Below are 21,901 nucleotides of genomic sequence, written 5' to 3'. Positions count from 1 at the left end.
ATGTAATGTAATGTTGGACATCTGCTGGCCTTTCCCTATTCTATCACTCTCTTTCTTTCTCTCTACAGAGGCAGATGTTGGTGAACAGTCAGAGAGCTTGGTAGAGGTTGCACAGAAACACAATGGTAGTGTCACGGGTCAGAGGGGACAGCTGGCTCATCATCAGAGCAGGGAGGATGCAGAAGTGAAAAGGGAAGCACAACAGCGGGTCAGCCGAGACACGAAGGAATCAGCTGGCCACTACGCCACCAATCTGGCAGAGTCAGTACTGCAAGATGCCTTCATACGCCTTTCTCAAGATGAAACCTCCTTTATCTCTGAGGCTGCAGTCAGTATGTCACACTCTCGATGCCACTCCAACACTGCACTCACACAAAGAAAACAGCCATCCCAACAGCACACCTGCTCCTTTGAACTCCCCAAAATTGTCATTGTTCAAAGCCCAGACAGTGCAGATGGAACTGCAGAGTGGCCAGAGAATCAGGTGTTAAATGTGTCCCACCAGGATATTACCACCAAAGCCATTGATATACCAGAAAACAAAGCTCACATTCCTCACCACAACGGAGGACTTCCATCTAAACCTGTTGAGGTGGCTTTGGCCTGTGCTGCCAATGTTATTGGCACCATAACTTCTCCACAGCTAGCAGGACATCTCGCCCAGGATTCCACTTTAGAAGAAGACACAGGAGAGGAGCTAGAGAAACCGGAGGAGAAAGGTGACTACTCCTTCTCCTCAGCCTTGTGCGGTATGGCTCAGGTTGCTGGTGCTGTTGCAGCATTGGAGCTTACAGAGATGTCAGGGGATTGTGGCAATAGTGACAGAGATTTAAGTGCAGTTTACACAACATCACAGGGTTTAATAGCTGCTGCCCAAACATCTGCAGCCTTCACGTTACATTGTAGTGTTGCAGAAGGTACCAGTGTTGAAACGTTCCGTGCAAACATTGCTGAAGTCCTTCATAGGGAAGCATCTGAGGTGCTGACCTATCCACATGGCTTCCGGACTGTAGCTGACCTCTTGGAGTCCACACATAACAAGATAGTTGATGGCATTACTTGCCCGAAAAAATTGTACACTGAAGAAAGAGAGGTGAGTGAATTAATCGATGAGGTGGCCGACAGTCTTTTTAAGCATGCTTTAGAAAAAGCCAAAAAGAAAAAAGAACTGGAGGGGACTGGGAAAGATGCACCAAGCCTCCAGGTTCTTCTGCAGGACAGTGTAAACAACTTGCTGTTTGAGATACTTTGCCAGGCACAAAAAAAGATTAGTCACATTTCAAGAAGTGATAAAGAAACATTTGAGATGCAGGACCTTGATACTTGTTGCAAGCAGCATGTTCCCACAAAGGGAAGAAATGATCCATTAAGTCATTTACAGGGTTTGGCAAGTTATAGGCAACCCACTAACACTGACAAACATAGTGGAATGTGTCAAAGCACAGATAGAATTACCATGGTTCCTGGAATTAGCACAAATGTACTTGAAGAAAGTGATGTCAGTGCATCTCTTCATACAGCTTACAGCAAAGAGCAACCACAGCCCTCATGCTTTGCACAAAGTCAGTCAAGGTCTGCTGTACATACAAAAGACTGGTCTGGCCACCAGGACACAACTGCTGTCAGAGTCCCCTTCAATGAAATCCCTGTTCATTGCACAGAGAGGCGGGGCCGATTTGTGACAGGGAATGACAGCAGACAGTCTTCTCTCACCCCACAATCTTCAGTCAACTCTTGCAGTTCACTCTTCTCTTGGAGAATGGACTCAGAGAGCAGGACACCCATTACTTGCTATGCCGATGACTTGGCTGCCACAGTGGTGTCTATGGCCACAGAGCTAGCTGCCATATGTCTTGAAAATTCAACTGGAAAGCAGCCCTGGTTCTGTGCCCTTAAAGGGACATCTACAGAGGGCCCAGAGGCTTTCTTTATCCCTGCTTGCAGAACTGTATTCAGAAGGAAAGAGGGTCAAAGCAACAATGTCTCCTCAAAGAAACATCGAGCACCACGCCTCAGTGAGATCAAAAAGAAAACAGAGGAGCAACCAGAGTTGATGGAGCGCCTGGTGAACCGTGTGGTAGAAGAGTCCGTCAACCCTGATGAATCGCAGGACCCATTTGCCCTTTTTGCCTCGGAAGTCACTGCCCGGATCATGAACTGCCCAGAGCTTAACGTGGTGGACACGTCCAAAACAGGCCAGCCACGTAGCAGATTGCAGTGTGAGAGGTGGAGCCGTGGGAAGGCCTCTAGTTATGAAAGCATTCCAGAGGAAGATGCAGACCCCTCGGGTACACCAAATACCCTGGGCCCTGGTAGTCGTTTAGGCCAGAACCTGAGTCGCGGTAGCTCAATTTCCAAGCAGTCAAGTTGTGAGAGCATCACAGATGAATTTTCACGGTTCATGGTAAACCAGATGGAGACTGAGGGCAGAGGCTTTGACCTTCTTCTGGACTATTATGCAGGGAAAAATGCCAGCAGCATCCTGGCTGCAGCTGTGCAACAGGCTGCATCCAAGAAAAATGGTCACCTCAATGTCAGGACTACATCCTGCCTGTCCAAACAGTCCAGCACTGAGAGCATCACAGAGGAGTTCTACAGGTTTATGCTCCGGGACATGGATAAAGAAAACAAAGAGTACGGCATTACTAAGACTAAAGACTGGAGCAACAGCTTGTTCCCGCCATCTCCAAGGACTCCCTTTTGCATACGACAATCATCAGTCCCAGACAGGCGCTCTTCAGATTCAAGACTGACCGTCAACTCACCCATTAAGGCCAATTCATTTGATGGGTTTGCCCGAAATGTGCATGGAGATACACTGAATATCTACCCAACCAACTCAGTTGCAGCAACAGGACTGTGCAAGTCAGACTCATGTCTCTATCAAAGAGGTAAGACTGACCAGATCACTGATATGCTGATCCACGATACCTGGTCCAGTTCTATTGAGTCTTTGATGCGAAAGAACAAGATCATTGATAATCCAGAGGACAGTATCGACCTGGAGACTGCGGGAGACTCCCAGCCACATGTCGTACAGCAATTTGCCAACCGCCTGGCAGCTGACATTGTAGAAATTGGCAAATCATCTGCTGGCGATCAGCAAGAGGTTGCTGGGAGCACGAATGGGCCACACTCCCAAGTACACATGCCTGTTGGTGAGAGAAGGAGGGGGTTCAAACAATCCCATTTAAACTGTAGTCGTGGTAGGTCAAGTCAAGAACAAAGTGGGTTTATATCAGGGGCAGGTGACAGCATTACGTCCCGTTTAAGAGCCCCCAGGGATGTGCCAGTGATCCACATTGAGGGGGATGCCCATGAAAGGAGAGATGGACCTCTGGATCGACCACCAGAGATGGCAGGTACCAAGCGTACTGAGAGGATTACAGCCAACGCCAACAGGTAGGAGATGAAACCTTTAGTGTGAAAAACACATTATAAAAGAATGTGAAGAAATGTACATGAATAAGTGTGGTATTGAGAGGCTGATTATTTTTTAAACATTTGATCTAATAGCAAGCACACTGAAGAAATAATGTAAAATAAAATGAAGCAGTCTCTACAGCTTGACGAACATTTACATGGTTGGAGTCACACTCCAATGGACACTGTACCACACTGACACTTGCGTCGTGTGGAGGAAGGCGGGCTCCTTTTGAACGATACACTTGGAAGTGTATGCACGTCTATGGAAATAGTTAGCAAGCTAATGAACATTAAATAAACTGCTAAGCAGTAATCAGGCCAATCTCAGCAGTGTATCAATGCCTTTGTCATTGGTTTGCTGCCGCACTCTCTCACTCCGTCACGCACAGCAACAAACGAAGGGTGTTTAGCCAATTACAGCTAGCTATCTTAGCTATAGGATGCAGCTAAGCTGCAGCAAGGAGGATTTATTATTGACAACACCGAGAGGCGCAATAACGATCCAGATTCTCCCTTTGGCTACTATACAGTCAGGACCCTGGTTAAGTACATTTTAAACTGAAAGGAAAAACTTAAACAGAGTTAGAAGTGGTTGTATGCTGGTGGCTGCCACATCTAAAGCCATACTCGCTGGTTGAATAAAAATACGTTTTCAAATAAGTGATTGTCAGGCTTTGTAAATCGCTTTGGGAACTGTGTACAGCACTGTAGATAAAGTGCTTTTCAGTGCACTCCATTACCAATTACCACTTTGACCAAATTGGATTTTTCATTTGGACAATGACTTGTTTTCTTTTGGAAAAGTGCAATGACTCAATTCCATTTAAAAGTCATTCGTAACTGTCAACACATACAAAATATATAAAAACGAATCAGGATTTTGGGTGCAAGTCCGAGCTCTTGTAATAAAGCAATTTAGCTCATTTCATCTTTTGAAAGACAAGGACAGCTACAGTTACAAAATACAAAAAAACCCAACAGTGTTTCTGAATGGCTTCCCAAAGAGGTAATGGGGCATAGACAGATGTTTTAACAGCATTTTAATGTTTTGCAGTTAATGAAGGATGTCACTATACTTTGTGCATCTCAGTCTCAAATGAACCTGAAAAGAGGTGCTAATGAATGTAGTTAGAGAAAGAAAAAAAACATACAGTATTGTACTGTGCAAAAGTATCAGGCCACCAATAGTTTTGTTTTAAGTAATCTTTTTCACAAGTGCACATTTTGAGTTGAGCGCACTGTTTCATATGCTGCATGGATGGATAGATGGAAATATTACACACACTAAGATTCCCCCTCTGAAGTGCACACATAAGCCTGACAATGGCAATAATGTGACACAGGTGGAGTTGATTGATGCTTCCAACAATAAGGCGACAGTTAACAAACTAAGTTAAAGCTAAACCCCACAGAACGGAGAGAATGTATACATCTGAGTCTTGTTGAACGTTGTTTTTATATGTTTGACAGCTATGCTAAAGTAACAAATTTTTGATGGTTTAAAACGCAGGTGTCAAAACTCAATGCACATGGGTCAGATCTGGCCCACCAGATCATTTGTTGTGACCTGCGAAGGCAAATCATGTGTCGACCTCATGATACTTTTTTTGAACCACTCCCCCATTTAATATGAATTGAAAAATACAGTAGTTGACATTTTTTTTAGAGGCTTCTGATTTCAAAACTAGTTGTTGCATTATGGCTATTTTGTTGTTGTATGTAAAGTGCTTTGTTACAACTGTAGCTGTTGTGAAATGCGCTATATAAATAAAATTGTATTGTATTACATTACTGCATTGCTAAACACAACACTAACAAACAGTGAGTGGCTTTTACACTACAGTCTATAGAGAGCATTGGTTGAGATATTTTGACAATTTTAATGGAATGCTAATCCTCAAATTAATATGTGCTGAATAATGAATTAAGGGTGGAAACATGCTCCTGTTTGTGTTGCGCAATAAGTCATGCAATCTGAGTCAGTCTCCGTCCCGAACGAAAGAGTGACACACAGTCACTCAGAGACCATAACAGTTGATTTCTCCCCTGCATTGTCAAGGTTGACATCCCTCTATCGTTTGATTTAGTTAATTTGATCTGTTTGCTAGAAAGCACTGAAAATACAGGTATACCCTTGGAGGAAATGGGAGTTTGTTGAGGCGTTAAATATGCTGATGAATTAGCTACCTTTTTGTGTAATGCACACTGGGAAGACATCAGGGCACCAAGGTACTTTAATCTATGATCAATTTTGCTCTCTCAGCAGCGAAAGGGACAGGTCAGCCGTGGTTGCGGCGAAAGTAGTGAAGAGGGACACGCGTTCAATGAGCGCTAGCAGTGAAGAGAGCATGGGAAGCTGGTCCCACATAAACACGGAGGATGACCCCCCCGATGAGACCAGTAGTTTTGTCCAGCTGAGTGAGGGGTCAGTAACTGCTGCTTCCCGATAAATGCTAATACAAGCTGCTGCTCCTACTGTCACCTCACTGTCATTGGCCCATCGCTGCTGACTCTTGTGCTCCCTTGTGGCAACCCTAAATTTACTCCCTGCTTTACGCTGCTGCTGCTGATTTCATGCCAGCTTGCTCGGACAGCGAGTTCCACAAAGTCCCTGTACAAGGCGTGACCCACCTTCAATAGTGCTCAGCTTTCGTCGTTGGAGAACGTCTGACTTGTCAAACCAAAAGCCTCTTGCTTGATGGCCAATCGCTGATCGTCCTTGGCTTTCTGTGTTCCGTGAGAATTATTTCTTGTGATGTTTACTCAATTGCACCCACCGTCATACCACACGTCGCTCTGTCCAACTTCTCCATCAGCAGTTTTATTTTAACACGTCATGTCCAAACCATGCCACACAATGGCATGGTTACCAGCCCGGCTCGTCCATCAATTCCACGGCAACTATCTCCAAATCTCATTTTCAGACAGGCTTCAAATATCACCAGCTGTCCAATAATGAGTGTTAGATTCTGCTGCAACTGCTGTATGCATGGAAATCTTCAGCTAACTGGCAGTATGATTTCACCAACTGCATATTGTCGTCAGTGATGAGGCAGGATGAGTGGAACTAAGATGTAAACGTTGTCCTTTTGTTTCCATAATGCTTTACAGGAATGGGACCAGTAGCGGCTCAAGCGTTGGCATGGCCGATCTCGAGACTTTCACTGATGTGCCATCTCATAGCATAGAAATAAGGTAACTGTCAGAGCTGGGCTATATAACGGACCGGTCCGTCTATCTGCCTCTGACGGATGCCCATCTTTTCATTCAACTTCCTCTTTAAGGAACTGTATCCTCTAATAATTCATTACGAAATGATTTTTAACTGTTTGTCTTGATGTTAAACTAAAAATGATTAAACATGACCCAAGTAGTCTCAGGACAGAGCATACTCTGAATGCAGATGGTGGCATAATGTCATTGTCCTGAACTGATGAGTTTATCTACTTTTTTTCAATCCACTTCAAATCACTCACTAAGTATGAGTTATGCGGAAAGTTGCTCCGTTGCTATTATAGTTCATCAGTCCTGCAGTCCTGAAGTCCAAAGTCAAAGTCATGGTTTTGAAAAGCAATGTTCATTGATGTAGCTTTGTCTATACAACTTCTACTGGCTGCTGTTGGTTGTATTTTACTAGAAAACTACCTTGACTAAGACTACTTTGTTTAGGCTGGTTTCTTTTGTGTTCGCAGTGCAGGGTCAGAGAAAGGTGACCAGTCAGCAACCAAAGACAGTTACTTAGGTAAGTACAAACTTGGTGTTGAAAACTTCTTATGGACGCTTTGTTCCTCAAAAATGCAGAAGGTTAGATTAGAGCTGGACTGGATGTGTTTGCTTTCTAGGATTAACCCTCCGATTCATTCACTGTGTGTTGCCTTTACCTCAGTTGGTGAACCGGAGACCGACTGTAAATATGATTCAAAGATCCTACTAGGGAATTGCTGTGACTAATTTATGACTGACATTTCAGAGAGAGGCTCAGCCAGGACAGCAGGTGGCGGTCATGTTAGGGAGCTCCTCGTAGTCAACTGTGACCTGCAAGCGGACTGCATGGACTCGGAGGTGACAATGGCTCTGCAGTGGATTGCTGCTTCAGAGCTGGGCCTTCCAGCTCTCTACTTCAAGAAGTCCAAAGAAAAAAGGGTTGCCATGGTCTGTAACCTTCCTTGTCTGCCGAAACAATCGTTTGTTACTGTACATTTGACGTTGGCGCATCTGTTGTCTCAGTTACAGAAGGTTGTTCATCTGATGTCCCAGAAGTCGTGGCGGATTGCGGACTTGTTCAGTGCTGTGGTTCAGTTCTGTAAACTTCATGAGGAGAGTGAGGACGAGTCTCTGTCTAGCCTGTTTGACTGGCTCTTAGAAGTCCTGTGAAGTGGATTCGTTTCCCCAGTCTGCATACAAGTTTGCATGCTCACTTCCTCACACTTGTCTGCTTCCAAAGCCGAGAGCACAAAGTGATCAGCCAACTTGACAAATGCTCCTCCCCTCACTGCTGTCACCTTCTGTCCACAGAGGTTTTGTTTTCTCTCTGTCACTGCTCACATACACCCCAAAGGAACACGGGTTGGCCATTCCTATTGGGAGTGAACAAGCCATTAAGAGATTATAGTTAGCAGGTTTCAACTGCTCCAAGACACAGTAATTACAGTATATTTACAGATTTTCACAACCAAATAATGCATTGGTTCATTTATTTCAAAATGTACCATTAGATAATAGGAATATCAGGTGCACCGTTCCTGTTCAGTAGGCTTCTTACCGGTTTGAAGGACATGGCTGTTTACATAAGATCGCGTCACGCATTCATTTAAATTGAAAAGAAAATGCACATTATGCTGTTTGTTTTCATTAGCTAACAAAACGTCCTTGTTGTGATCTTAAAGTTTTGTTTTAAGATCTAATATGTGACTTGAGAGCAGATCTTAGATTGTTGTCTTGTATATATTGACCGTTTGGACCTGCAGGACCTTGGAGTTATGGACTCTAGCATTTATGGTCAGGAAGACCAAGTAAGGTTCGTAATGTTGAATTTGTATGTGAAATTGGTGTGTTTGTTTCACTTTTTTTGTGGTACTCTTGTGTTAACAGAAGCACAAGATTCAGCTGTCAAGTGTCATTATATATAAGTGAATGTATTTATCTTTTGACATCAATAAAAAAAAATCCTGTGATGTGAAGCAAATCTATGACCTCTGACATCCCCTTCTGTAATTATCTATTTGGCACTAAGACAAAAGACTCATCTAAAATGAAATTGCTCACCAACTGAAGACGCAAGACGAAGGCTTAGCAGTCAGAATGTGTAAATGAGTCAACCCCACATTTGTAAAACTACAAACGACGAACTTATTTGATGATCTATGCTAGCTTTACCGCTTGAGTTTTTGTGCGAGCAAAATTTTCCAGAAATATTTGGTTGAACACCAAAGTGCAAGACTTCAGGAGCATTTGACTTTTGAGTAAAAGGATGTTGAGATTGTCATTGGGACACGTTCGATTTCTTAGCACGAGTTTCAAACGGAAAAGCATCCAAAAATACATGTGTCTCCTCCATAAAGTCCTCATTCTAATGAAAGCATTCCGATGTTAAGACTTTGAAAGTGCATTACAAAGTGGAAAGATGTCAAACAGAGCAGCAATCAGTAAAACAGCAAATTTGAGGTTGCAATTGTACTCTCAGATGACACAAAACAAACTTCCAATCATCTTTATGGTCTCCCTGAGCGCACACATAAGTCTGTAAGTCTCATATCTGTGCACTCCATGCCGAAAGTTAAATCTTGGCGGAAATTAGCTTAAGCTACTTTAGCATAGTAGGGTGGAAACAACAATATGACCTTGAGCTCAAGAGGGGGGGAAGGGGGATCCTTCTTTGATTGATACAAATAGAATGGTCAAGAGAAAAAGCTGAGGATTTACATCAAGAATTGCAACCAGAAGATCACAAGACTGAAAATGAGTGGCAAACACCAGCATGAACATTTCAATGTCACACAGATACTGTCAACAATGCCTGTCATTGAGCTGCTCATCCTCAAATGAAGCTGTCTACAGCAGCATATATGCGCAATTGGGAGTGTTGTGACATGTGGACGTCAACTGGCTCCCGCGAAGGGTCAGCACCAGATCCGGCACGTGTTATCCTTGCTGCCTGCAGTCGAACACAAACACGAGCAGGTGGCTGCACAGCTGGGACATGTGCAATTAACAATTTGTGACGGGCTAGCAAGGACTGCTTGATTCGCCGCTCAAGGCAACGGTCGTCATCAGACAAGTGAATGCTTGCCAAATGTAGGACATTTGTGGGTGTGCTGTACCTGTGATGATGGTGTCGCCTTCGTAGTTAAATGCGCAGGAGAAGATCTCGTCAGTGTGGCCCTGTAGGACCTGAAGACAGACTCCGGACTGGACATCCCATAAGCGAGCAGTTTTATCTGAGCTGGCAGTCAGAACCCTGCTGCCCTGAGGACTGAAGCAGATCTAACAAGAGGGGCCTAGTCATTCAGTCAGTGTAAACTGAATAAAAGATTCAAGCAGAGGTAGTTAAAAGGACAAAAGGAGGTGAACAGTATTGAACACTTTCAATATCCCATAGGAGGAATTTTACTTTAAATACTTAAGAAGGATAGAGACCATTTGGAAAATCACGCTCAAAGACAATTGTGTTAGACACAGGCGTGTCGTCCTCTGAATGGTTTTATATCATACACAGAAGGGACAAGACGGAAGAGATGATTAAATAGCGCTTCCCTAGATACCCATGAAAATTTAAGTATGGTTTTATTAGAGACATAAATAGAGCACCAAGGAGTAAACCCAGACAGGAAATGGAAAATGTCTAGGATGTGACTTAAAATAAGGCCAGAGGGAGAAGATGGAAATGAATGCAAAATAAAAGTAGTAATGGAGACTATTAAAAAAAATCATTTTACTCTAAACCACAGGTGTCAAACTCAAGGCCTGGGGGCCAGATACGGCTTGCGATATCTTTTTATGTGGCCCGCTAAGGCAAATCATGTGTAATGACTTGATGTGTTTCTTTGAAATTGCCTTCACCGTTAACACAACATATGAGATATTGCAAGCATCTGTTCCAAATGCCTCCTTTAAAATACATTGAAAAACAGTTGAACAAACTATTTACTGGCGTCTGATTTCAAAACTAGTTATCCATCAATTTGTTAGGTATACGGTATGTGATAATACAAGGCGATCATACATTTGTATGGGTTGATACAGTTGTAACGGCCCTCCGAGAGACCCCACAACTATGTGTCCTGCGACAAAAATGAGTTTGACACCCCCGCTCTAAACAGTGATTGATATAAGTAGAAAAGTATAAGTAGAAAAAACTAAAAGGGCAGGTGCACAGACAGAAAAAGGGGACTAGGACAAATAAAAATAGGAAAAAGTCACAGTTAAAAAGCATTGTGGAAGGTAGAAAAGGTGTCCTGTTAAAGACAGATAAGAGTCATAATCCTCTGGATTGATCCCCCACCAGTCTATTTATAACTGACAGATAAACAGAGGGACCTTCTCACCCAGACCACTCCGGTGCATTCATTTACTTGTGCTTAAAAACAGCAACCACTATAAAAGGCAGTTGACCTTTCCTCTACATTATGTGAGGGGAAAGACGAGGCTATAAGAGTATTACCTCAAGTATTTCCTGCAGAAGCATAACAACGGACAATTGAAAAAAAACATACGCAAATTTATACTGACTTGCCAAGCTCCTCGACTGGACACACTGAGCATACCAACAGCCTGGAACCAGGCCTCTTGTCCTCCCACTTCAACATCAGCATGTTTACAATTAAATGTCTATTTACAGCAGTCCAGGAGAGTTGGAGCCACGGATTGAGGCTTAAAGTTGCACAATTGCAAAAGCTCAAAAAAACCTGTTAGCTGTGATCCTGGTGAGGATTTCTCATAGAGTCCCAAACACAAGTGGTGAATAATTCAATATTGAATGTTTGTTCATATTTCATGAGGCCTTGTGTAATGTTTCTAGTTCGAACCAGCCGTGCATTATTCATTTTGTCGATATCACCCATGTGCCCAAGAAACTGTCTTTTGTTATGAAATTTGAAAAAGAGAAACTAAAAGAAAGCAAACAGTTAGCTACAGTGCAGGTATGGGTAAGATATTATGTAAACACAGCAAAATCATTTCTGCCCTAGTCATGCGTGGCACGGTGGAGGTAGTGTGACAATGAAGACAACTCACTTGATCTCACATGCATTCAGTGACTCCCAAACACACACTAATGTGAGAAATCATCAAGTGTGCGCCATGGGAAATTATATAGTTTCCCTCAATTTAATTTCGCTCTTTTTTTTTCAATTGTTACAACAGAATGATATATTTGTGTGACACAAAACCGGCCTAGATTTTGAGTTTTGATTGAGCGCCTCCTTGTGGCAACTATTATGATTTGAGCACAAAAATGAAAGGCTTCCAACAGTTGGTACTGATGAAAGGGTTTTGAGTGACACCAACTATAAGCACACAGTATAAGGCCAGAAAGAAAGAAAGAAAGAAAGAAAGAAAGAAAGAAAGAAAGAAGGAAAGGAATTCCTCCATACCTTCCTGTCAACAGCATTGTGCATTTCTTACCTTAGAAATCTCTCCCTCATGGCCTTCCAATGTTGTCAGAGAATGGTGTGTGGTTGCACTGAACACTCTGGCTGTGCCTGAAAAAAAATAAAATAGGATCAGCATTCGCCAATGTGCATGCAATGAGATCGGTGAGTAGTCCAAAAAGGTCCTTTACAAAAATGTTCTTTACTAAAAAAGAACCAGTACACACCACTAGTCAATACTTTGGACAAATCTTCTCATGTTAAGGAACCACGTCCAAAGTTTTAACTGGTCGTGTATGTCCAAAGACAAGCAATCATTAGATTGATGTAGTCTAACTTAATCTATGATATCATTCTTTATAGTCAACGGTGAAATGTTTAGCAGCTTTTGTTGGAGAATGCTCAACACGCTCTCTTTGAAGACCACTTTAAGCTTCATCTTATGTGCAGGTACCATGCTGTGAAATTGATGGAGGAATCATGTGTCATTTTTAAGTTAATTGTATCACTGAGTGACACCACCATTTTTTTTATCCTGTAATGAAAAAAGGAATCTACTTGAGGTGCATAATTCTTTATTCAAATAGATTATCTGGGACACCGCTTTTATTCGAGCGGAAGCCACTTATGATCACGCGTCTTTCTTCAGATTCTTATACATTTTAAATGCCATGTACAACTGAAGGTATTTGCTTGGAAAAAATAATGATGACAACAAATAATAACTCATAAGAATTCAATTGAAGAGCAAATTATATGACATACTGAGCAACACATTGTTTTAGGCATTCTATGTTTTCTATTAGTCACATGATAAACGTTAAGTGGTACATGGTGTTAAAATGAACAAGAAATGGAAGAAAACAAGGTGGTCTAATTTTTTTTTTCAGGACTGTAAATACATCTCATTAGTGTGTGCTAAAACAATGCAGTTTAACACAACACCGAAGGGTCTCACCATCAGCAGAGGCTGTAGCAATGAGTTGCCCCCGTAAATCAAAACACACATCCAACACCTCCTCTTTGTGTCCAATGAGGGTGGCCACACAATTGCCATTGCCAGCATTCCAAATCTGAAAAAATAATTGCAGCACAATATAGTCACTGTAAACACCGTTTAACAGTAAAATTAAGACATAAGTAGAAATCTAATGGTAAAGTGCTTCCATTGCATTACCGTAATTTCTTGAGTATAATGCACGCTCGTCTATTATACGCACCCCCAAAATCATCCTTCAAATGCCAAGTTTATATGTTCTCATGCATTATGCATTCTCCAGATTTGCTCTGATCCATTCTCAAAATTTGAAGCGTTATCCCCATAGTAATTTCATAGATTATTATGACACATTTTTGTTTTTTTGTGTAAAGGGAAGTTATCTAATCTTGCGAGTGAAAGTTTAGTCGGACTCGGCCCTTTAAAAGTAGAGGCGGACCGGCCTATAAACGGGTACTAAAAAAAAAAAAAAAAAATCTGTGATTCTCAGTCTTGCCCTCGCAAACTGCGATACGAAACCACTTATTTCGAGCCCTGGTGAAATATCCTTGTATGTTGTTATTTCTTTAAACAATCACTAAATAGCAGAATATCCATTTTCTCACCTTGGCCGTTTTATCCATGGAGCCTGTGACTATAAGTGAGCAATCCCAGTTAAACTGCACATTGCTGATCTCTGCCTGGTGGCCCATCAACGTGTAGACACGCCTTAGTATACAAGAGGAAACAGTCGTGGGTCAGCGGTGCGCTCTTGCCCACGATGGTGCATGACCGTGTCGCAGCAAGCGTGTCTGACCTTCCTGAAGCGACATCCCAAATAATAACGGTGTGGTCAAAGGAGCCAGTCACAAGCTGACTGCCGAGTGAGTTAAAGCACAAGGAGAGGACCTCTGCGGTATGGCCCTTGAATACAATCAAGCAGAGAGATTTACAAAACACTTTAACAACCAATAAGGGTTGATTCTTTTTGCTTGAAATAAATACATTTCAAATAACAGCTTAGCTCATTCGCTGCCAGACATTTTCCGACCCTCTTTCACCTTAACGTTAGAAAAAAATTGCAAAACATATCATTCCTGGGATGGCTGGACTGTGAAAAAGACAAGTACATTCGTCAATGGCAGTGAATGAGTTAATTGACTTCTGTCCGTAAAATTGATTGTTCTCATGGTGAGAGCAGCAAAAGCAGCACATTCCCGATACGGCATTTCCCCTCTGAATAGATTTCTTTGCGTTATTAAAATCTAACAATGATACTCAGATCATAAGTGGCTGTGTGAGGTTGAGAGGGACTGCTTGCAGGTGTAACAGGGTTCAATTTACAATGGCGCAGGAGAATTGTATTGATGTACCAAAAGCCTAACGCTAGGAAAGCGAGAGGAAAAAGAAAAGATGACTCACCGTGAGAGTGGCCACCTCCCACCCAGTCGCCACTTCCCACAGCTTGGCGGTGGCATCCATGCTGCCTGTGGCCACGAGCGTACTCTGAGGGTTGAACGCCAGACACACCTACACAAAACACATTTTCTTATCACACTTACAGTTGGATCCTAGAGGAAATACTTCTCAGAGACTCTCTTGTCTCGGACTGAATGTAACACAGCAAGAGTTAGAGCTGATGAAACAGCCAGCATCCGCTGAGGTGTAAACAATGTGTGTTGCCTGCCTTAAATGCACTTCAAGGTAAGGGTAAGATATCTGTGATATAGTCTCAGTATGTCAAATGATTACTGCTAACATTTTTTTGGTTCAAAACAGAACGAAATACTCACTATTTCAGCCATGTGGCCTCGAAACGTATAGAAGCATTTGCCCGTCTCAGCGCACCACAGCTTACAGGTCTTATCAAAAGAACCAGTGGCAATCTTGTCTCTAAATTGCATGAAGACAGAATTGCACTTAAATGTGGAAACTCATTAGAAGAGTTGGCAATAATTCCGCCTCTCACATACTGCATCACAATGCTAGATAAGCTGAGTACCCGAAGGGGTTGTTGAATGCGATGGCATACACCACGTTTCGGTGACCCTCCAGTGTGTGCAGCTCAGTGCCCGAGGCGGTGTCCCAAATACGACATGTTCTGTCGTAGCTCCCAGTTAGAAACCTGCAGAGAGAACAAGATGATGATAGCAACAAACACAGGAGATTTTCATGAGGCGGCAGAATTTTGCGCATCACCTTGACCCCGATTTGTCAAATGCGACATTAGTCAGAGGCAGTATGTGTGCCTTCAGCTCCTGTAAAAACGACATAAAAAGTGCATATGCAGGAATTTCTTCAACTTTAACCCTTTTTTTTTGGGAGCACTTGTAAAACAATATATACAGCACATACAATACACAGGTTACATGTGGCCACACCCAAATAGAAATATTTAGTTAACGTTATCTTGCTTTAATAACAACATTAGTCTTAATTGGGCAAGAATCTATCAACACGGCACAACTTTGCTTGGTAATCACTCCAAACCTGTGAATCTCTTGAACAATGAATTTAGGTCTGGGTTCTGGCTGAAGCATGCACGTATTTATCCTGTGAAGCCAAGTCTTTTGTTTGGATTTGGATGGATAGAAGGGTGGGAGGGAATTGGGGAAGGGGAACAGACAGACAGGCAGGCAGACGTGCAGATGGACTAACCTTGGAAAAAGTGAAACTGTCGTGGTCCTCTTGGTTCTGTTTCTGTTGGAGTCGAATGATGAGCTTTTTTACTTGCTCAGCTCGAGATTCTGTGATCAGAGGCTCTGATTGCATGATCTCTTTTAATAACTCATCTGGGTTGGTTCTGCATGAAAAAAAAATAAAAGAACAGCATGAAAAAAATAAAAGAACAACTTCATAAGTATAATAAATGCAGTCATTATCATGATTAGGCTACTATAAAACAACCAGACTCTGACTTTAAAAAAATATTTGTCAAATCTGGAGGCAAAGCTAAGAGAACATTGTTTTGATGATTTGTGATTTTTACCTTCTTTTACCTTCTAATTCAGTGTGAGCACTATATATGCAAAGTAATAATAATAAAAAAGAAAACTATTTTAAGTTGTTTTTGTCTGTATTGTTTGCGTTTACTTAAATAAAGAGAGTTAAATCAGTATTTACTAGTCTGTTTTGACACATGTAGTCTATTACTTAACAAATACCCAATACATAAAGTATATGGAAAATGATACTGCATATGTAATAAACAAAGGACGTACTCTAATGTCAAATCCAAAAGGTCGATTGATTTGGTCCTCAGAAGCCCTGCTTTGTCATACTCCAGGATTATACCTGATGGGAGAAAAAAGTTATTATTAGACTGAATGCTAATAAAAATGATAGCTTATCGACACTTTGGTATGCTTATCTTCTATGAAGAGAGCCACAACTCACTTTCAAGAATAATAATTTGTGTTACCTGGTGGGTAATATCTGAGAAGAAACCTCTTGAGTCTCATTTTGCGCAAGCAAGCCACGTCCCGTCAACAAACCGTTGCTATGGTAACGGTCTGCATGTGGCCGTGACGCATGCTCAGTCGGGACTTTCAAAAATAAAATAAAAACCACGCGTGATGTAAGCAATTTTTTTCTCTCTCAACAATTCATGTTGTATTAAGACAAGTACATTTCATTCAAATAATCGTTTTAATATAACGAAAAAGAAACGTTATGCTTTTTGCCTTCACTCCAGAACTGGTCTGCACGGATATCATTCTGTTTCCTAACAGGTGAAAGTCTAAACTCATAAAGCGTGACACGTGCACATCTAACTCATTAGATTATTCCAGCTAGTGGTGGTGACTAACGAGACGACAGAGGGATTCTATTGGGGGGGGGAAACCATGGGCTGCTGGGTCAAGATGAAGTCCTTAAACTGGGCTTTCCCTACTGCAGTCTTGTCACTCTATGGTTTTTTTGCCAACTGCAGAATAGCAGAGCCTTTCCTCACGCCATACTTAATTGGACCTTATAAGAACATCTCTGAAGAAGTGGTAAGATGATCTGAGATCTCACCCACCAGCTAGCAGTGTGTGTCACTCCAGAGTACGACACCAGCAATCGTGTTCCTTGTTTATTGTTTTCTCTTAGGTGACCAACTACCTATTTCCCATATGGACATATTCCTACCTGGCCTTCCTTTTCCCTGTTTTCCTGATGACTGACTTTCTGAGATATAAGCCACTCATTGTGGTGCAGGGGCTCTTTCTGGTTTCCAATTATGTTCTGCTCTGCTTTGTCCCAGGACTGCTTGCCATGGTCTTCCTTGAGGTTTGCAAGTTATGAAAAATATTTTACAGACAATGATCGTAAATTACGTCCCTTTATCAGAGATTTCGCAACAGGGCAGGCAATCCAGAATAATTGCCCACAGCCGAAGGGGCCGGGAGAGACTGCCGACAGGGGTCAATGAATCCAACCTCTCATTCCCAATACTTTGAAGATGATGGATTACAGTTATCACCGGTTACATTTCAGCCATTTTGAAACAGCTCTTTCTTTTCAGATTCATTATGCTGTTGTGACTGCGACAGAGGTGGCCTACTTTTCCTACATATACAGTGTGATTCCCCTTGAGAATTACCAGAGAGCCACCAGCTACCTTCGCAGCGCCATGCTTTTTGGGTACACGATTGGTGCCGGCCTGGGCCAAGTTCTCGTCTCAGCGGCAGGTGGTGTTTCAAATCTTGCGATAGAACTTCTAAAAGTTGATTAGGTTCATTTTACGCACATCAAAAACACTTAGATGTATCTTTACGGCATGATTCACTGCAAAGGGAATTATGAAAGAAACTTAAATTATTTGACACCTTGCTTTGGCGATATGAAAATATGAATTCTAATCAACAGGGTTGAACTACTTCTATATCAATGCCATCACTCTGGGCGTTGTAAGCGTGGCTTTTCTCATCTCCTTATGGTTGCCGATGCCTCAGAGGAGCGTATTCTTCAAAGGGAGAAAAACAGCAGCTTTGGGCGGACAGTCCCAGCAGGAGGTGCAGAGGAGAACGGACAGACCTGATGAAACGGCATTGGATGAGGAGGACGCTAGCTCCGGGAAACAGATGACGGAGCGTGATGACAACGCTGGCTGGTGCAGCAGGAAAAATGTGCTCGGCGCAGGTCATTTACTTTGGCAAAGCTTCAGGGAGTCCTACTCGTCAAGGCATTTTCTTCTGTTCTTTATCCATCTACACTCATCTTACATGCATGCACATGTGCCATTCAACACATTTCACATCATTTGAACTTGTTTCATTACAGTGACTTGGTACCATCAATAAACATATTTTTTTTTCCTAATGATCCACATGCAGGGATTTGATCTATTGGTCCCTGTGGTGGGCTCTGGCCACAGCTGGATATACACAAATAGTTAATTACATCCAACTAATGTGGGACCATATCGAGCCATCTGCCACATCGTCTGTTTACAATGGTGGTGTAGAAGCTGCATGCTCTCTTGTTGGTAAGACTGTTTTTTTGGAATGAGTGTGCGTGTACATCTTTTGCAAACAAACTGCACTTAGCCATACAATCATTAGATTGCAAATAGACAGTTGATAGACTTATTTCAGTAGTTTATGCATCATAAATCAAAACACTTCCAGTATTGCCTCTTTGGCAAGAAACAACCGCAGGGCTAATTACAACTACATTCAGCGTAATGGTGAATTGTATTTTTAATCACTCCATCAAAATATGTCTCTTCAAAAAAAATGTGTGCGGCACAAAAAAGTTAGGAGACCGTTGTACTGTACTGAAAAAAAAAAAAAAAAAAAAATCAATGACGCCTTAACTTTGACTCGACTTTGGTTACATAAGAGTTGAATACAAAAATTGTGAGTTGCACACAGTGGTGTGCAATGAGGCCTTCCGTCTGGCCTCAACACTATCAGAAGCACTGACCTACATTTACAACTTAAATGAAATTGTATTCATTTCATTTCAATGGACTATTATCATCATTTCATAGACATTCTCTTCCATTAATGTGTGTGATGGATTGTCTTTTTTTCCATTCAGAGTTAGGCTTCTGTGTTACCATGCCAATGAAATCTGCCCAGGGTCAATGCCACAAGTGCTGGCGGCCCTGACACATACACACTATTAGCAATGGCAGTTTTTTTTTTTTTTTAACCAATCCGATTTCAGATTAATCACTCTCAGCCTTAATGCAGGTTTAGAGTGATGTCTGAATTTTTCTGTCCTCTAATTGGTTGACATCAATATAGCTAGATAGCTAGCTAAATGGATAGCCATACCATGCAACCATGCTATTCATGTCTCTATTTTGTGGGGCAGGTGCTGCAGCAGCTTTCTCAGTGGGTTACGTCAAGGTGAACTGGTCTGTGTGGGGAGAGCTGGCATTAGGTTTGTTTTCAGCCATTGGTGCAGGCGCTGTGTTCCTGATAGTAATCACCAGCAATATCTGGGCCTGCTATGCCGGCTATGCCATATTTAAATCATGCTACATGCTGCTCATCACCATCACAACGTAAGTTGACTGCAGCCACACAACAGAGTTCTTGAAAAAGTTTAGATGAAACGTCACAGCCACAGTGCAATTCAGATTTCAGATTGCCGCCAATCTCTCCATGGAGTGCTACGCTCTGACATTCGGGATCAACACATTTGTGGCCCTCTCGCTGCAGACCGTTATGACACTTATTGTTGTTGATGGATCTACATTAGGACTGGACATTGTGACACAGGTATGTTTGGACGGCTAATAAAATAGAAGCAGACTCATCCATCTAAAATAAGAAGACATGCATGGCATGTATTCAAATGGCATCATTCAATGCAAGAATGAGAGGCACTGATGCAAACACACTGTCACCTAGTGGCTGTCATGTACCATTGCACACAGAGCCAAAATGGAGTTTTGTTTTTGTTCAGTGCTGTGAAAAATATTTCTCCCTCTCTAGTTCATCATTTACGGGATCTACCATGCTGTCATCTCTGTGCTGTTTTTGATTCGAGGGACCTACACTGCTTGTACAAAGCGAAGCACTCCAGAGCCACCAGATAACATGCAAAAGGAGCGGGAGATCACTGCGGAGGTGATACATGATGAATTTTTCTGATCAAGGTCAACCAGTTGATGTATTGTAATAGTAATTGAACGGGTGGATAATTATTACAGCGTTATTTTATTTTGACTCTTTTGACAGCAGTGTGTTTCCCATATACATGTTTAACAATTAAACATGACATGCTTTTATTGAATAACAGTGAAAAAACAAAATTGAAACCCAGAATAGTAGTCTCAAGGACAGTTTTTATTTCTTTGAAATGAGAATTTTTTTGGTTTATGTTATTTAGTGATGGGAAATGAAGCTTCAAGATGCTTCATGAACCAGTTGTGTTTACTGAGCCCTATAGATGGCACCCTTTGTTCAACACAGGGCTGAAAGCACAATGACTTCCCATTTCTCTAACCCCGTTCAAACCAACAATGCCATCTATAGGAGTCAAAAAATACAAGTTGATTAACAGTAAATTTTAATCAGAGGTGGCTTTGCGTCCATAAACTTATTTTTGACACTGATTTCAAAAGTGTCTACTTTTTTTTCTAGCACATCAGGTCTTTGACTTATTTTCATTTTTTTGTTCTTCAGTATGACCTATAACATCTTGCACAATACAGATTTTATCATGCATTGTATAACTATGAAGTTTCAGGGGAAAAAATGTCACCTGTTGCTGAACCTAACCCTAAAATCATGAATGTGACTAAATAAATCGTCGCTGTCCTGTGAAAAACACTTATCCATTTAAAAAAAATTTTTTACATAAATGGTGTTTCCGCATTACAGACATCGCATTAATGTGAACATTAAAAATTTTCACAGGACATTGACGATATATTATTATTATATTACTGTACATTATGCTATGAAAAACTTCAAAAAAAGTGTTCTTGCATCTGATTAAAAAAAATGTAAAAATTGTTGACAAGTGTACTGTACCTAATTTGTAAGAAATGGAAAAGTAATGTAAACTTTAAGGATTAATGTAGAATGAGTCTATTATTATTATTATCATCATAATTATCATCCAACTTTTTCAGATCAAAAGTTACAAGCATTTTCATACACCATATGTGTTGGAAGATAAATAGTCGATTTTAATGCTAGAACCTATCATTATGCATAGACTTTGTGCTTGCTGGTTTGCACACATTTTTCAAACTTGCATACTACAATATAACAAGCACTTGTAATTGGATAGTATATTTGCTGTGTCTAAATCCTAAAGCTGTGATTGGTTGGGAGCACATAGAATCCAAGTTTTGAAATATATGTGCTACGTAAGTAAAAGGTCTGATTTAAAGTTTTTATTTTTTGTTCATAATGTATTCCAATTAAGTATTTAAATTGGTTCATGGCTAAAAGCATATGCTCACTTTAAAGAACAATTTAATTGGACTGATATTCTTTGTGACATACGCCAGTAAATATACTGTATCTTCGTGTTTGCATCCACATATTTTGATTATGAAAACTACTTATTTAGGAATTATTGACTGTAGTGTCATGTGATCAGGACTTCAGAGGATTTTCTTCAGAGGAAGTCTTGTTTTGCTTAAAACACAACAGTAGCCAGAGAAATAATATTTTTAAAGAAATTGTTCAAAACGTTACCACCTCCTTTCCATTTTGTGTCTAGCAAGCTTACAGACAATGATGTTTTACTGAATTTTTGTGATGCTACTGTTGGACTTTTAGTTGCATTGTCCTGCTACTCATGTACCACTAACAACCAGTGAGTCAAAGAGTGAAATTAGTTTTTCTTAATGTTTTTTTTTTTTTTTTAAATCTTAATCCACATCAACATTTATGGGTTCTAACTTGGCCCATTCACCACCAACTTCATGTAATTTGATTTGCATTTCTTTAATATA

The 21,901-nt window shown here is 41.3% G+C and overlaps 3 protein-coding genes across 7 annotated transcripts in view; 2 read left to right on the top strand and 1 right to left on the bottom strand.

The window, feature by feature from the left end:
• sphkap (SPHK1 interactor, AKAP domain containing) overlaps positions 1-8,611 on the top strand; it is a 73,691-nt gene extending 65,080 nt beyond the window's left edge. For 4 of the 5 annotated variants that reach the window (XM_086035546.1, XM_086035545.1, XM_086035548.1 and 1 more), the window contains 6 exons: positions 69-3,402; positions 5,690-5,851; positions 6,538-6,621; positions 7,119-7,168; positions 7,397-7,578; positions 7,654-8,611. In XM_086035546.1, the coding sequence (XP_085891672.1) occupies positions 69-3,402; positions 5,690-5,851; positions 6,538-6,621; positions 7,119-7,168; positions 7,397-7,578; positions 7,654-7,800 (3,959 nt within the window). In that variant the 3' untranslated portion in view covers positions 7,801-8,611. The remainder of the gene's footprint in view (positions 1-68; positions 3,403-5,689; positions 5,852-6,537; positions 6,622-7,118; positions 7,169-7,396; positions 7,579-7,653) is intronic. The other variant, XM_086035549.1, reaches the window with a different exon arrangement.
• On the bottom strand, positions 8,104-16,485 carry daw1 (dynein assembly factor with WDR repeat domains 1). The gene is made up of 13 exons (XM_086035550.1): positions 16,412-16,485; positions 16,212-16,284; positions 15,649-15,793; positions 15,190-15,248; positions 14,993-15,115; positions 14,784-14,883; positions 14,413-14,520; positions 13,808-13,914; positions 13,617-13,719; positions 12,973-13,087; positions 12,049-12,125; positions 9,747-9,909; positions 8,104-9,580 (listed from the first exon to the last, which is right to left on the bottom strand). The coding sequence occupies exons 1-13, from the start codon at positions 16,449-16,451 to the stop codon at positions 9,546-9,548; spliced, it is 1,248 nt and encodes a 415-aa protein (XP_085891676.1). The 5' UTR covers positions 16,452-16,485; the 3' UTR covers positions 8,104-9,545.
• Positions 16,486-16,835: 350 nt separating this feature from the next.
• slc19a3b (solute carrier family 19 member 3b) lies at positions 16,836-20,088 on the top strand. Its single transcript, XM_086036256.1, has 8 exons — positions 16,836-16,985; positions 17,083-17,262; positions 17,498-17,663; positions 17,842-18,169; positions 18,309-18,460; positions 19,297-19,489; positions 19,565-19,706; positions 19,923-20,088. Exons 1-8 carry the CDS (start codon positions 16,836-16,838, stop codon positions 20,079-20,081), a joined length of 1,470 nt encoding a protein of 489 aa, XP_085892382.1. The 3' UTR covers positions 20,082-20,088.
• The last annotated feature ends 1,813 nt before the right edge of the window (positions 20,089-21,901 follow it).

Source organism: Filicampus tigris, chromosome 7 (assembly GCF_054856515.1).
Source record: "Filicampus tigris isolate MCC_2025a chromosome 7, RoL_Ftig_1.0, whole genome shotgun sequence".
NCBI classification, from domain to species: domain Eukaryota; kingdom Metazoa; phylum Chordata; class Actinopteri; order Syngnathiformes; family Syngnathidae; genus Filicampus; species Filicampus tigris.
This window is presented reverse-complemented; position numbering and strand designations above follow the sequence as displayed.